General features: G+C 44.2%; 1 protein-coding gene and 1 long non-coding RNA gene across 2 annotated transcripts in view; one reads left to right on the plus strand and one right to left on the minus strand.

Annotated features, from left to right (window-relative positions):
• Window positions 1–14,745, minus strand: part of zeb1b (zinc finger E-box binding homeobox 1b) — a 35,756-nt gene that overhangs the window by 11,155 nt on the left and 9,856 nt on the right. The window contains exon 2 of the mRNA XM_049749980.1: window positions 819–971. Within this exon, the coding sequence (XP_049605937.1) occupies window positions 819–971 (153 nt within the window). The remainder of the gene's footprint in view (window positions 1–818; window positions 972–14,745) is intronic.
• The window catches only part of LOC125986330 (uncharacterized), a 30,926-nt gene that overhangs the window by 2,889 nt on the left and 13,292 nt on the right, over window positions 1–14,745 (plus strand). Inside the window, exons 2-5 of the long non-coding RNA XR_007487578.2 lie at window positions 6,756–7,470; window positions 7,613–7,649; window positions 7,721–7,799; window positions 12,139–14,725. This is a non-coding gene — a long non-coding RNA (uncharacterized lncRNA). The remainder of the gene's footprint in view (window positions 1–6,755; window positions 7,471–7,612; window positions 7,650–7,720; window positions 7,800–12,138; window positions 14,726–14,745) is intronic.

Raw genomic sequence — 14,745 nt, forward strand, 5'->3', positions numbered from 1 at the left:
CCAAACCAATGACACTATTCCTCCTCCAACGTTTTTACACAAGGAGATACAGCTGGAGAGCTATGAAGAGGAATTACATCATAGACTTGGGATTAGCCCGTAATACTGTGTGTGTGCGTTTATAGCTGAACACAAATGGCAATTGGTTGAGTTCGGAGTATAACGTTGTATTGTCTGACATCTGTCCTTCCTGTGGATGTGGCCCCGCTTCTGACGTCATGCCAAGCGAGGCGAGGTAAAAAAAAGTTCACAGCGGCACTACAATGCCCACCAGTGTCATAAACCTCTCCAGTGGTTCTTTGCTTGCGCGGCTTTTTTTTTTTTTTTTTTTTGTTCAGTTGAAGGTCTCTCTGTAGGTATTGTCTTTGTTGAATATTGCACTTCCTGTCTTAGTTGAAAAGCAAGTGCTTGTAGTACCCATTTCCTTTCACTGTTGCACAAATACACCAGTAAATGAAGTCATTATATTCTCACATGGCAGAAAAGCTTGAAAAAGATTTAGCTGTGACAAAATCGAAACTTTTTTTTTTTGCAGTTGAGTTGTAGGTCAGATTAATGGTATAAAAACCTGGCATTGAGGGTGTGTAGACTTTTTATATCCACTGTAACTAAACGCTTTTAAATGTGCACTTAAAAGTTAAATAAAACTGAATTGCGTAATACTTTCACGTACCACAAGAGGGAGCTTTGGGAATCACGGTGTAAGATCATGAAACGAAAAAGGCCGAAATGTTTTTCTTCAGTTAGAGTGAAGTAGCGCGGAACATGTTGCAGTCTGTGCGTGACAACGCGTCCCACAAGCATCCAGCTGGTCTCACCTCGATCCCAATGCTCCCTGGGGTGCTCGTCGTCTGGTAGGGTGCTGTCGCAGTCCGCCCCGTCCGCCAGGCTGCCTTCCTCCTCCACGATGTGCAACTTGTCCTCATCGTCGGAGTCTGTGCCAGCTTCCACCACATTATTGTAGTTGGTCACTAAATCGGCAGAAGGGAGGAAGTCTGATTAGATTGCAGGCTCGATTCAATTTGATGATGAACAGGTTAAACTCAATCAGCGTATTTCCTTATGAACACAGTGGAAAAAAAAAATTTAATACACAATATGGGATTTCCTTTTATGTAAGTTCCACCTACGCTTCGGTCCATCTCACATGTGTTCTTCCGAGGAAAGCTGAACATTCTCTCAACGGGCCGAATCAATTCTCTAGCGAGAGTGGCTCAGTCAGCGCAACGCTCAAACTAGCTGCCAAGCTACTTTATCCCTCTCGGACACACAACGCACACACACACACCAGATTCATTCGCTTGGCCAATACGCACCACCTGAACATTCCTGTACTCGCCCACTTCTTTCTGGAGGGACTTTGAATGTTGGGAGGAGACAATCCGCTTGTTTTAATCATCACTGTTTTTTTTTAAATTCAGATAGATGGTCGGGATGCAAACGTGAATCACGCAGGGTTGGGTGAGGGGGAGGCGAGGAGGTTGAAGGTGTTTAGAGGGTGTTGAGCTAAAAGGTGCGTGAGGAGGAGGGGGAGCATGAAGAAGCGGCGGTATTTTCATGGGGTCATCACGCTGTGCTGCGGTCACAAAAAGGGAGTGGGGTTCATCTGGAGAGCTTTGTCATCCCTCAACCTCCTTTTTATACTCCACAAGATGATCTGCTTTGTGTTACCATGACGCAATCCCAAGAACCTTTACTCACTCAGCCAGTCAGCTGGGGGGAGCCAGCTTTGGCAACTCTTGTGTTTTTTTTGTTTTTTTTTTCAGAGAAAGCCAAAAGATCCACGGAATCCATTTCCAACTAACTAACAGGGAGAGTTTCCCAATTGAAAAATCCTGCATACTGTATTTCTACCTTCTCGCTGACTGATGTAAGGTTAAGCGGCATTTCATGAAAATATGAAATTCCTAAAGGCTGTCTAGAAGCACGTCACTCAGGCACACAATTACAAAGCAACTCTCCGTCAGCGGTGTCAAGAGAAAATGATCAACTATAAGGCTGTGGAGAGAAAATCAATACATAGATGGGAGGTAGCAAAAACAGCAGCGCCATACAAAGTGGAATGAAGAAGAATAAAGGTTCGTGGGTAGTGTGAAGGGCCTTGACGTGGTTGGAGGAGGGGGGGCTACGGTCGGATAATCTTCCTGTGCCAAATGGTTGGCGGTCTTACAACCAAAGTGTGTTTTCCGACAGCCAATGTAACACCTAGCATCAACAAAGGCTGCAGAGTAGACCCTTCTGGCCGACCGGCTGAGCGTTTGGACAGCTGCCTTTATTAGCGAGAGCATGCTAACATGCAACAGGAGGACCACTCCTACGCGATTCCATTTTGCATGAAGGTCTGCTTAAGACAAAAGAACATAAACGCTAATCTCGTTGCATAAAATACTCATTTCCATAAATTCCAATCCAGCAATTCCCATGAAATTTTCCAATATGGAACATTTCCATCATTGCCCAGACTAACTCCCATGAAAATGTATCGTAAAAGCTCCATCCCTTTTGCACCTGCGAAAATAATACTTTGAAAGCGCGAGCCGTGACCTGTGGCCATAGATCACACATTACTCCTTCACTGAAACATTCCATTGATTTTACTAATGTGCTACAATCAATACAAGCTAAATAACCTCAACCAAACATGTCCTGACTACAAATATCCTAATTGCAGAATCGGGCATCTTCGTTTTGGTTTTTTTCCTGATAACGATGCGAGCAGATTAGGTTTTAGACACCGACATTAGCCATGACATCACCAGGCACATTTAAAATCTAAAAGTTGAAAACGTATCCAACTAGTTGGGCCAGCAGGCAGGTCTCGGTGCAAGTACCACAGGCATTCTTCAAAAGTACAGACCTTGCCGTCACAGAGTCTGCCCTTGCAGCTCGGCAATGCTATTTTCTCAGGGAAGCCAACCACTACAAAAAAAAAAAAAAAAAACCAGCGTGAACCAAAGTAAAACAAAGCAGTGCCATTCAAAACCTCAAGTATGCCGTCTCAAGGTGAGGCGCCTCAATCGGCGCTGAGGTAAATGCCACTGATTTTTGTTAAAACAACAACCACCCCTCCGCAGAGTCAGGAAGGTCAACTCGAGTGTCGATAACAAAAGTCAAAGAATTGTGGACTTTTCACGGTTAGTCTTTAGTGAGAGCACCTCCAATTTGCAGGGCCATATGTGTTTTAAGTAGTTGAGCGATACACGTAGTTGTGAAAACATAACAGCGGCCATTTGCAACCCCGCAACTATTTTTCCTTCTGACTTTCTCCAAGCCAATTGCTTATCTGGAAATATCAGTTTTTCTCCAAAATAAACGGATACAAGATCTATTGGAAAATATACTCTGTCTACTATTGGTGTATTTTGGCACCTTCTTCAATTGGCTTGGTGACTTTTCCTAAGACTCCTCAGCAACCTGTTAAGCTGCGCTCGGTTTAATGAGTTAAGACAAGTGCTCTTGTCTTCCTAATGACGCAGATCAAGGTTTTAGCCGAGTAGTTAATTGGCCTCCGTAGTCATTCATCTGTTGTCTGATGAGTACTTTCCATGACAAGACTCATGTTAATGGGTGCTATTGTTCTTCTAATCTGCATGATGATGACAGAGGGAAGTCAGTGTTTGTTAGGAAAAGACAAAACCTGAAGAACTGTGCCCTTTATGTCATTTGCATATGAAGATATTTTTAAAGTCTCTTTGCTTAGCCATACAATAAATGAATAGTACAGTACAGTTAAATAAATGGTAAAGATGGTAGTTCTCAAGATAATAAGCACAGTGAACGGAAAAAAAATCACATTCAGTGCTACTTATGGATAATCTAAATATTATTGCTTAGCAGCACTGGCCGCAGTAATGATAACTGTTAACATTTAAGTGACACTTTTCCTTACAGAGGTTATTATAAGTGACCAAAGGAAACACCTAAACCCGACCGAGGCTACCTCCTACTTATAACTTGGCGGAGAGTCCTGCTGCTGTTATCTGTGGTGTTAGAATGTTCGACCAGTAAGCCAACGGTGAAGGCATGTGATTAAAAAAAAAAAAACACAGTTGGACAGCAGACTGTAAAATCGTTAGCATCGGTAAAATCCTTTGCAATTCCAGGCCGACAAACAAACACAAATTTTTTGAGCTTGTCTCTATCAAACCTCATTCAAATGCCGCGGGGGGAAATGAAACGTCCCTGTCACCTCTGCTGTCAACCCTCATTCAGGCTGCAGCTTTAGTCTAATGTACTATGAAAGCTTGAGTAGTATAGTGGCGCCCTTCCCCTTTTTGAATTTTGTGTCTCAGGTTGACATTTCGAGTGGGTGCCCTGTAAAGATATTATTAGAGCCATTGCCTTAAGGTATCCAGACTATTTAAATAGCCGCTTGCATCCATTACATTCCATAATGTCCGTGATTTTATTCTCAGTACAAATGACAGCTATATAATTTGGATGGCAGATACCGTCTTGCGAATACATTTGTAGCCAATCCAAAAAACCCAAAATAGAGTCACTCCATCTGTGTCTACATTTTTTATTCGGAATAAATGTGTCCCGTGTAGATTGTGTTGAACGACGCCTTCCGACTGAGCGGCGGTGCGATGAGGTGTGTGTTTAAATATACGCAATAACGTTATCCAACCTGCTTGTGCGGTGCAGGTCTATATTAGGTTAGTGTAGCACAGGGCTGTTGCATTTTAGGAGCAGGTGACTGGACATTCCTTCCTGTATTAGGCCTGACAGTTTACTGTGGGGGAGTGCAAAGCAAGGAGAATTACACGGCTCTAAGAGGGAGGGAGGTAACACTGCCAAATAACTCTCCCGACTGGAAAATCTCATTAAATCTTGCTTACCTGTAAGTAAACCACATTGGACACGGCTATCAATAAAGTCAAAGTAGAGCCCGAATGTCACCGTGGGCAATGTCAACGTTGTCGTCACGTAGCCTGTGGTTTGAACGCAGATTAGAGTTTAACCTGAGAGTTGAATGCACCTGAGGTTGTGAAATTGGAATTAAGAGGAAAATACAGAGTTGGGTTATATCACATACGGCTTTTTTTTTTTTTCTCGCCAGACACTTCCTCATTTTAAATTAACGGGTTATAAAAAAATTACACGGTTGCATAATGTTGTAAATTTGAAAATGATCAGGTCGAAAGTGAAAGATGTGCTCACTCAAACAAAAACGAGGGCATAAGAAATAAACTGGGGGGGGGTGTTGATGGCAAGGTGAGAGGAGAGGGAAGTGCTAATGGCTTAAAAAGACAAAGCTGGCCTGTCACACGCGATGTTCATCTGAAGTGATGGCTGCCCCTGGGAGGGAGTGTCACAAAATGTCAACGGCAGAGACGCCGACGACTAAAGATGGAGAGAATACCGAGGAGAGACGGATTTGAAATTGCATTGAAGAGAGAGGATCTAGCTTATTAATAAAATGAAAGCTCGCGTCAACGGTGAATGACAGAAGAGTGAAGATGAATAAATATTGCCCCTCGTGCATTTTCCACTTGCATGCTTCTGATTAAAGGTCAGGTGTTGACGCTGTGGCTTTGGCTGACATATGTCTCATTAGGAGACGGGCCATCGGCAACCAGGCACGCAACAACGCATTGTGAATCCGCAGCAAAGCCTTTTAATCCATTTGCTGTTTTTACAATTACAAATGTCATCACTTATTTCCCCCCCGATGAAACCCAGGGCCCCCGATGCATGTTGACAACCCACCTTGATTTTAATCCTAACCTACAAAAAAAAATTGCAGAGTGAGCTCGTTCCCTTTTCCGGAGCAAATTGTCTCCTTTGTGGCATTTTGACAACAGCTGACCACACTCCCTATTTCTCAGAATGTCAGCTCAGTCACAAGACTCCCGGGGGCAAACATCCTGGACACCCCCTGACACACACACACACATCGCATAATCAAACACGCTGCCTCGGGCTACTGCTAAGTTGTCACAGTAGTTTCTTGTTCTTCATGTGATGCTAGGGGGAGAAAGAGGTTAATGCCGTAAACTTGCATCCACAAAAGCTCTTTTGTCACCTCATTCTATCTATCCTCTCTCTCTTACAAAGTGGCCTTTGCCCATGTGATCAGGGAGGGTTCCCAACCCCCCCATGTTCCCTAACACCCTCCTCGAGCTGAGGAGCAGTCAAGCAGCACCATACACACCATTACCCTGCTGTTAAATGACCATGAGAGTGCTCTGCAGACGACGACTTGACTGTTGGACACTCACAGGGATAAATCTTGTTAAACCAGGCGAGAAGAGAGACTGTACGCTAGACCTCGTGTAGAATTAGCCCGGCTGATTTTTTGGAAAAAGCCAAAAAGGATGCCGTAATGTGTTTTGTCATCACACGTTGGTCAAATGTAAAATGGCTGAGGCAGCAAGTAAAGTGGAGTTGTCATGTATTGATGTATGGATGGATTATTTTGTTCATTACACCCCGAGGTGGTGGGATGGTGCGTGGGCGTGCCACCCGACCGGGAGACCATTAGTCCGCCGTGTCGGAATTCGACGGGTGTATTGACAATCCGGCCGGGGGTAATCGATAGTCACAGATCTCTCACTACCAAAGTGCCGTCAACAATAACGGGCTTACAGTTAAGTCAGGACTTACCGTACGTGGAAATAAAAATGGGAGGATATAAGTCTATCCATCCATCCATTTAGCTTTATTCTCCTACCACTGTTGTTGGAATGTGTCAAGTGGCGATCAAAAAAATATATAAATAATCCAAGTTTTTTTCTTTCCATTATATGCAGGATACAAATTTGTCATCCCTGAAGTCGAACGATGGAGGCCACTAATGTTTTCCAACATGCAACAGCCAACAGGGCGGATCCAGGATACACAGCAAAGTGCAACCATGGGACTAGATTCTCATGTGATGTCATCAATCATGTAACAAGTCATCCAGATGTTTTCTCTTTTAAATGCGGAGTGTACCAAGTCATGCCACCGTAAGTAGAGAGAAACCCATTTGGCATATTTCAGTGCCAATACCAATTACCTCGAATTATTTTCACAGGTTTTCCAAAATGACTGAAAAGTGAATTCTCGACAGCATCTCATAACATTAACTGAGAATTTTATTAGTTTGTTCCCTGACGACAGGTGAGTGGCACGAAAAGAAGCTAAAATGGGTCAAATGAATTGTCGTTTACGGGGAATTCCAGTGCATGACCTAAACATCGGCCTTCCTGTTCGACCCGGGTGATGTGCGCTCATCCAGAGGAAAGGGAAATCCAGACTGTCCATGCACGCCACATTGGAGTGTGACGGAAGATGTATACAATATTCGGGTTTGGTGAGTATGCTTCGGCCAGCAGCTGTTGCAGACAGATCAGTGATAACGCTTTTAATAAACTCCACAGAGTGTGTATCTTCTACTCTCCGGTCTTTGCAAGCTCCGGGCGACATGATTGATGTGCTTTTACGGAGCAACAGGAGGACTCCTGCACATACTGTACATTGGAGGTAGGTTAAGAGGTTCAAAAAAAAAATGGTTATATTCCTCAAATGCTCAGCGAGGCCACACTTTATTGAAAGTCAAATTCTGTTTTCCTCTGCTGAGGTTGCACGATTTATAATGCTAACAAAATGATCACCTTCATTTCAGGTAACTTGGCTGAAAAGAGAATGGAAAGAAAAACAAAGTAAGGGAGGAGGGAAGGTTATTTTGGGGGTCTCTGAACCGTAATCACCACCTACATCTGCTTCCTCCCAGGTGTTGGACGTCAACAGGGAGACACGGTGCAAAAAAAAAAGCAGAAGCTGTTCCCCAAAAGAAATGCTCGATTGTAAAGGTGAGGCATCGGCACTTGTGTTGTTCATAATTAGACTTCATTTCCATATTCTGACTATAGAAGAAAGACAACACTTCTCGTGCCAAACCCGGAGGCTTGAGGAGGGGGGGGAAGTTTTATCTTTGCAGCAGGAGGAAGTTAGAGGGGGGGCGTTAAAGAGCTGACACCACACTTCCACTGCCTGCCTGAGGAGGCTGGATGGTGACTTACTTTTAGAGGAAGCTAGTCTCTACTCTTAATCCTGTTAGACATCTTGTGACTTGCTCAGTGACAACGCAGCAACAGGTGAGGCGAGACACAAGTTCATTTTCAACCATGACCAAAAAGCAAAAGCTAATTTTTGCACCATAAATACTTCCCACTGCCGAAACTCTCATTTTAAATGAGGGGAGTTTCAAGCTGGACAGCAAAAGGGGAATTTTTTGAGCCTTGTTTGTTACAGTTCTTCAAGTAGACTGCCTGACTGTCACAAGATATTAAATTTAAGCCAATAACTTCTTCCAAAGCATGACAACTCCAAGAATTGTGCCTCGATCCAATTTCTTTCAGTCGTATATTCTTTTACAGAGTAAATTTTTTCATCAGATTCAATTTTCAACTATTACTTTCTTCGGCGCAAATATGCAATGATCCATCATGTCAGCAAGTTATTGTGACTTGTGGAATTAAGCAGCTCTTACAAAACTAATAGCTTGGGTGAGACCAGCAAGTACTCCATCCCAGCATTGACTCACTTTGGGTGACACTTTAAAAAAAATAATCAGTGTATTACCACTAATTTTCCACATTGCATCATGAATAAAAACACAATCAATCATGAACTCAGCAGCCACACCCACACTGAGTTTTTTTAGAAGTTGCTCTTCAGTAGATGAATGTGCAGTGTTGACATGGCAGCATAGAGTAAAAACAAAATACAGCGTGATTATAGTTACATGTCAAATGAACTTAAAATTTGTGTTGCTTTTTAATAGTAGCTGATCTGTAAAAGTTGATTTCATTTGATTGACTTCTAAACCGTGAACTCGACTTCTCGACGGTAAAATGAAACTTCAAATTTGCTTCATGAACCAGTTGAATCTTTTTTGACTCCTCAGGATGGCACATCCGTGTACTTTCCAAATGTTGAACAAAAGCTGCCATAAACTGGTTCATGAAGCAATTTTGAAGCTTCATTCTCCGAGAGGTCAAATGCCATAAATTCCAGATAATCCGCATCAATGAGCATAAACGATACGGACAACAAATGAATGCAGAATATACACCTTTTCGTCACGGCTCATCCTCTGCTCGCATACAAGTACTCTGTCATCCTACTAAAATCTGAGCCATGAGCCTCTGATGCCACTGCATAAACCATCAGATTATAGATTATGTTCAATGGACACACACCTGCTATGTCTCTGTAACACCCATTATCCGCGGGGATAGTGATTAGTGCCACAAACACTGCAAGCGTGTTTCCAAATGCAACGTCGGCAGATGCTTGAGTTGACTGCGAACCCCCTTGGTCATTTGGGGCACTTTCCTAAAACGATACCATGCTGTACGATCACAATAGCAGGCTGACTCGAGTGGCACGGTGCCAGCTTGACCCTCCTTCTCTAAACATACAGTCACAGCGGCAAAGTTTACCGCCTGTCTGCCCTCGTCACTCCGCTCTGCCAGCAGCAGTGTGAGGATTAAGGGGAAAATCCTGACCTCCTCATCCACCTCTCTTAAATGGCTGCGCTCATTTTAAACAGCTCCCCCCAAAGCTGGATTACCCTCTCCCGGTTGCCTTCTGCTACACATCACAGATGAGCAAATGTTGTGCTGTTACCGTTCATGTTATTGACATGCAGCTTGAGGCTGTGAACGAGAAACTATTCAGCTAGCCTTTGTGATATGCTGATATTTAATTAACCTGGCTTCCCCTTTGCGCTGAACATACACAAGCGCGTCTCCTTGCTCAGAATTCCTCCAACGGGGCAAAAAAATGCACACTCCTGTCCATCACCGTGACAGCATTGCTGGCATTGCACTTTTATTGTCATTTTCATCACTCTCTGCTCATAATCTGCAGAAACTGACTCATCACAGGCATCCTTAGTATTTTATCTGGTCAAGATAAATTGAGGAAATAAAAAAAAAAAAAAACTATTTACATCAATTGTTAGCATTTGCTTTGTCTTGTCACAAATGAAGCTTGCAGGTAACCGGGTAGTGAGGGTGGGGGTGGGGTGATCCGGCAATATTTCATTCATGCCTTAACATTAGTTATGCATGGTTGACTTGCAAGGGAAACTCACACTGTGGCCGTTTGTCTTTCTAATGGAGGGGGGGGGGGGGGGGGGGAACAGCAGCGTCCACAAGCAGAGAACAACTCTCATGCTACTTTAATGGGAATGAATAAAGGATGAGTCGAGGCTCAGACACCAGGTTAAGAGGCTGCTTAGCACCTCTGGCTCCATGCCAGGTGGTGGAGGAGATGATGCTACAGAGTGGACTAAGGACTGATGAAGGCAAGAAAAATAGAAAATGGTGGTGTCATGTTATGATGGATTAAGGGGCTGGAAATAGGATTATTCAGTAAATCAGTGGCGATACAAACAATATTTAAAAATGGCTGGCATCGCTAAATAAATGTTCAATTCTCACTAACTAGTCTCGATGAAGTTGTAAAGACAGATTTTCTTCAGTGTTAAATTCAAGCAGAATATCCAGATGGTATAGTGAGTTATAAAAAGCTACTTGTTGGCGATGAATCTAGTACTGTACGCCTCCACAGACCTTCGCTGTTTGATCTGCCATGGGAGAAAAAAAGCAATACAACAGAAAGCAGGAACCAGAGCAGAGGGATCTAAAGAAGTGCCTCTGGGAAAGTCCTGGTGATGTTGTCGAGAAACAGGTGGTAGTGGGAGTCTGCGCTATGCCAATAGCTGCGTTGAGAGCAGACCAAGAACAGAATTTGGCACGGCGACGACAGAACCTGCCAGTCTGAGGCCTGAGATAGAGCCGTAATGGCTGCCACCTGCCCCGAGTTACGGCAAATAACCGGAGTTGGTTACACAGCAGCCGGCGGCACCTGTGCTCGATTGTCAAGTCGCCGCATCGAAACGTGGTTGGGGGATTAGTGGGAGCTGGGGGTGGTCAAAATGTACACAAGATGTTTTTCGGACTATTGGCACCACTAGTCAGGCATCTGTAGCAGGCAAATCCAATCTGCCGATATGTGCTAAGGAACTATGTTGGAGTTGAGGAGTTTCAAGAGGCAAACTGAATTATTGAAGTTTTACAAGAAAGAAAAACAATATGACCGTATCGTCCGACAAGAGAGTATTTGAGGTGCTGTGATTGACTGCCGGTGCCATGTGACACGGTGTGAGTGCCTCTTATTTTAGAGTGAGATAAGGTGTTACAAAAAAGGGAGGGAGAGGATTGCTGAGTTGTCCTTATAGGCCTCGCCACGCATGCGCCGCCCCTTTTCGATTGTAACGTTTCCATTGCACCCTCTTAAGGCCTTAACTGCATTTGTCCTGATCCTGATCGTTTCCTGGGAACTGCGGTCCACTTCAAATAGGGATGCCTTCTGTTTGAGCCTCTCTCTCTCTCTCTCTTTCCCTTGCTGTCTCTGTGTTCAGCAGTTTATTTAGCTGCCATGTTTACATTCCAGTTGAGGCAGCCTCTCCCGGGGGAGGATGACTGGACCGAGTAGTGTGGCCCGAGCCTCCCGTGGCCTCGAATCATTTTCAGATCGCAATAACTGACACTTGCGAATGATCTGACTAACCGTTTAACACCAGCGTGCAAACATGACGTTACTCATGAATCGCATTCGTAACTCAGTCAAACGGGACGACAAATCTTAGTACGATCACAAAATAACATGTTAGGTCCGAGGGAAGGGAGCTAAGTGGATGAAGCTCAAGGCAGTCCTGATCACTCAGGACCCTGGCACTTCACTGGCCTCATCATTAGACTGCCTGGCTTCGGTGGCCTCCGGCAGAGCGCTGTCTGCACGCCCTAATGACCGCTGACTCACTCAGCACGCAGCATTGCCGCCACATTCGTTCAGCCCAGAATAGCCCCAAATAAAGAGAGATGGGAGAGAAGCGCTGATGGTAGGAGCCTGCTATATTCCTGCAAGATGTTACTGGAGGCCATGCTACGCTCAATTGAATTCACTTCAATTCTGTTATTACCCCTTCTTCGTTGCTAGGAGACAAAAGTAGTTGTGGTATTTTTTTCCATAATTGAATCTTGTAATATTTAGGTAATCTTGAAAGACAAAAACGATTTCATTCAATTCATTTGTGTGGTCTGTTAAACCATTTTGTGTGACTAACTCTTCTTTCAGTTCAAGATCCAACGCAACAGTCAACTGATTGTGAGTCAACTGAGTTTTGTGTGCATTGGGTGAGTACAAGAAAAAAAAAGTCACACATGATACAAGAGTAAAAAAAAATCTCCCTGTGACCATACACCTGTGTGTTAAGAACACAGAGGGGAGGACACATCTGTTTGGGATTTGGAACTGGGCTATTTCACCTCGTGTCACGCGAGACTAAGACAAAGGGGGCAGAGATTGTGAGAGAGCCGCAGCCTGCTCCAAATTCACCGGAGTCAGCCCAAAATACAACTCCTAGCAAATCAATACAGGGTATTGATTGCATCTCCACTGCGCTTACGCAACATCCCTAGTTCGGTGTACAACTATGGCGAAACCACAAAGATGGCAAGGTAAAGGTGCTTGAAAGCAAATTACAGTCCGCTTGCGTCCACCATGTAGAGAAGAGTGTCAACTTGTGTTTAATCTACTAAAATGACTCTTCCATGAGCAATATTCATGAATCTCGTAAAGGCTTGGACCATCATCTTTAAATGGAAGTCCAAAACGGTCAAGTGCGGCTAATTATGAGCGAGACGAGTCATTGCTTTCTAACGACCCGACCCGCTCTGACTCGCTTCGACTGTACCCTGACCTGAACTCCTCTCGGCCCGCCGATATTCCCGAAAACACCCCCGCATTTCCATCGGGACTCCGACGGAAGCTCAAAGATGGCCCGGGCTTAATCGATAGTGCCAGGTTGCCAGGACAACCTTGATTTCCTGTCACCGTTTTCGCAGAGTGCCGGTGATTGCGCCGGGTGTCCGTTGCACCTGCCGCCCTCTACTCCTCCTCTTCCAGTCTCTCATCAAGCACTCCCTATCCCATACCTCCCAGCCTGCTGATACACAAAAGAGAACCGATATACAAAGGCATCACGGATTACACCCAAGAGGCTGGCGCGATCAAAATACACACACAAACACGCCCTGTTATCTCCAACTCCTCCGAGCTGTGACAGCTATCATATCTACCTTAGACGGTGATGTCATTGTACCTGGGGAAGGTTTACTATCAGGGCACACACATACACAAGTCACCTCCCTCTTCTCCCACAAGAGGTTGGCACCTTCTGTTTTTTTCATTAATGGAGAGCTCATTAATCGTGAGTGATAACGAGGACATGGGACAGGGACATGATTAAGGGGCTCGCTCTCCTTTAGCTGGCCGCCCTTGGGAATAAATAGCCTTTGGGGTACGTGTGTGTGGTCCGCATGTTAAAACAGGTAAAGGACATACTGTAAATCTGTTGCTATCACTAGGACATCTCTGGTGTAGGACCCTGGGACATGATTTCCACTTTTGTTATTCCAAGTAAGGGCAACACAACGGCTGCACGTTAAAGCTGCATACATCTTCCGTAAAGATGGATGATGGAAGCGGCTGGAATTTTCACTTGTATGGAAGATGACGCCTTAGGTTTACCTAGGAGCTAAGCTCATTTCAATTGCATATTACGGACCGATTGGTGAACCTTAATTTGTGTGGTATCCTGTAATTGTCCAATTCGATTAGTGCATTAGGGTGAGCGACAGTTAATCGAAAATAGCGAGATATATATGCCAGACTGGCTCCAATTTCACATTGCTTTAGACTATGAAATTGTCTATCACACTTTGTGAAGCATGTTATGTTTTATGAATCAAACGTAACTTTGCTTATCTTGTATCATAACCAAAGGAATAATACCTCTTGGATCCAAAATAGAATAGTTAAGACATCTCTTGTTTTTTCTGATCATAATATTTTGATCAGATTTAGTGAGCGAATGACTGCAGATAAAAACAAGCGTGTGATAATCCGTGACACTGCGTAACATCCAAACTGACCCAACCGATTGCAATGAATGAAACTGATCCGGAAACATTGCAGAGTGATATGATGTCACGGAAAGAGAGCAGAGATCAGGCCGTATACATCCGTAAGGGCTTTGCAGTACACCAATCATTTAGCCTTACACACACATTAAATCCAATCTGTCTGGACCAAGACCTTAATCCCTTCTCCTCCACCCTGGACCCAAGCAGACAGTAATCCTCCATATTTGTATATTAACAGCCAAGAGTCTCAGGGGCGGACGGACTATCTATGCGATTGTGATGTATGTTTTATTAGTTGGGTAATCTGCTTGTCGATCAGAGGATCTGGTCCATTTAAAGCCCAAGTTTAATAAAAACACAGCCACCGCTGCCTGAGGGATAAGCTTGTCCAAGGACAAGGGAAAGAGCATGGCTGTGTTGAATAGACTCATCGGCAACAATAAACAGCTTTACATCAACGTTATCTGTCATGCCGCAATACAATTATTGTGTGGAATCCAGCCCTGGGCCTCTGCCCTATCCTATGAAGAGGGCTAGATAAAGCCTGACCCAAATATAAACCTGCTACCTTGTTTCCAGGGTGTACGCTTCGCCTGTCTCTAATGTTATTTCCGAGGCTGCACTTCAGATTCATTGTCCATAATAATGCGCCCTGGAAAACTGTCCTCCTGAAGAGTTGACCCTTAACATAGTCCAAAGGAGCAGATACCGTTCCACATCAGCAGACTTGCTAAGAGGTGAGATTCCTTCAGATCTG

The sequence above is a fragment of the Syngnathus scovelli genome, chromosome 18 (genome assembly GCF_024217435.2).
Source record: "Syngnathus scovelli strain Florida chromosome 18, RoL_Ssco_1.2, whole genome shotgun sequence".
NCBI classification, from domain to species: Eukaryota; Metazoa; Chordata; class Actinopteri; order Syngnathiformes; family Syngnathidae; genus Syngnathus; species Syngnathus scovelli.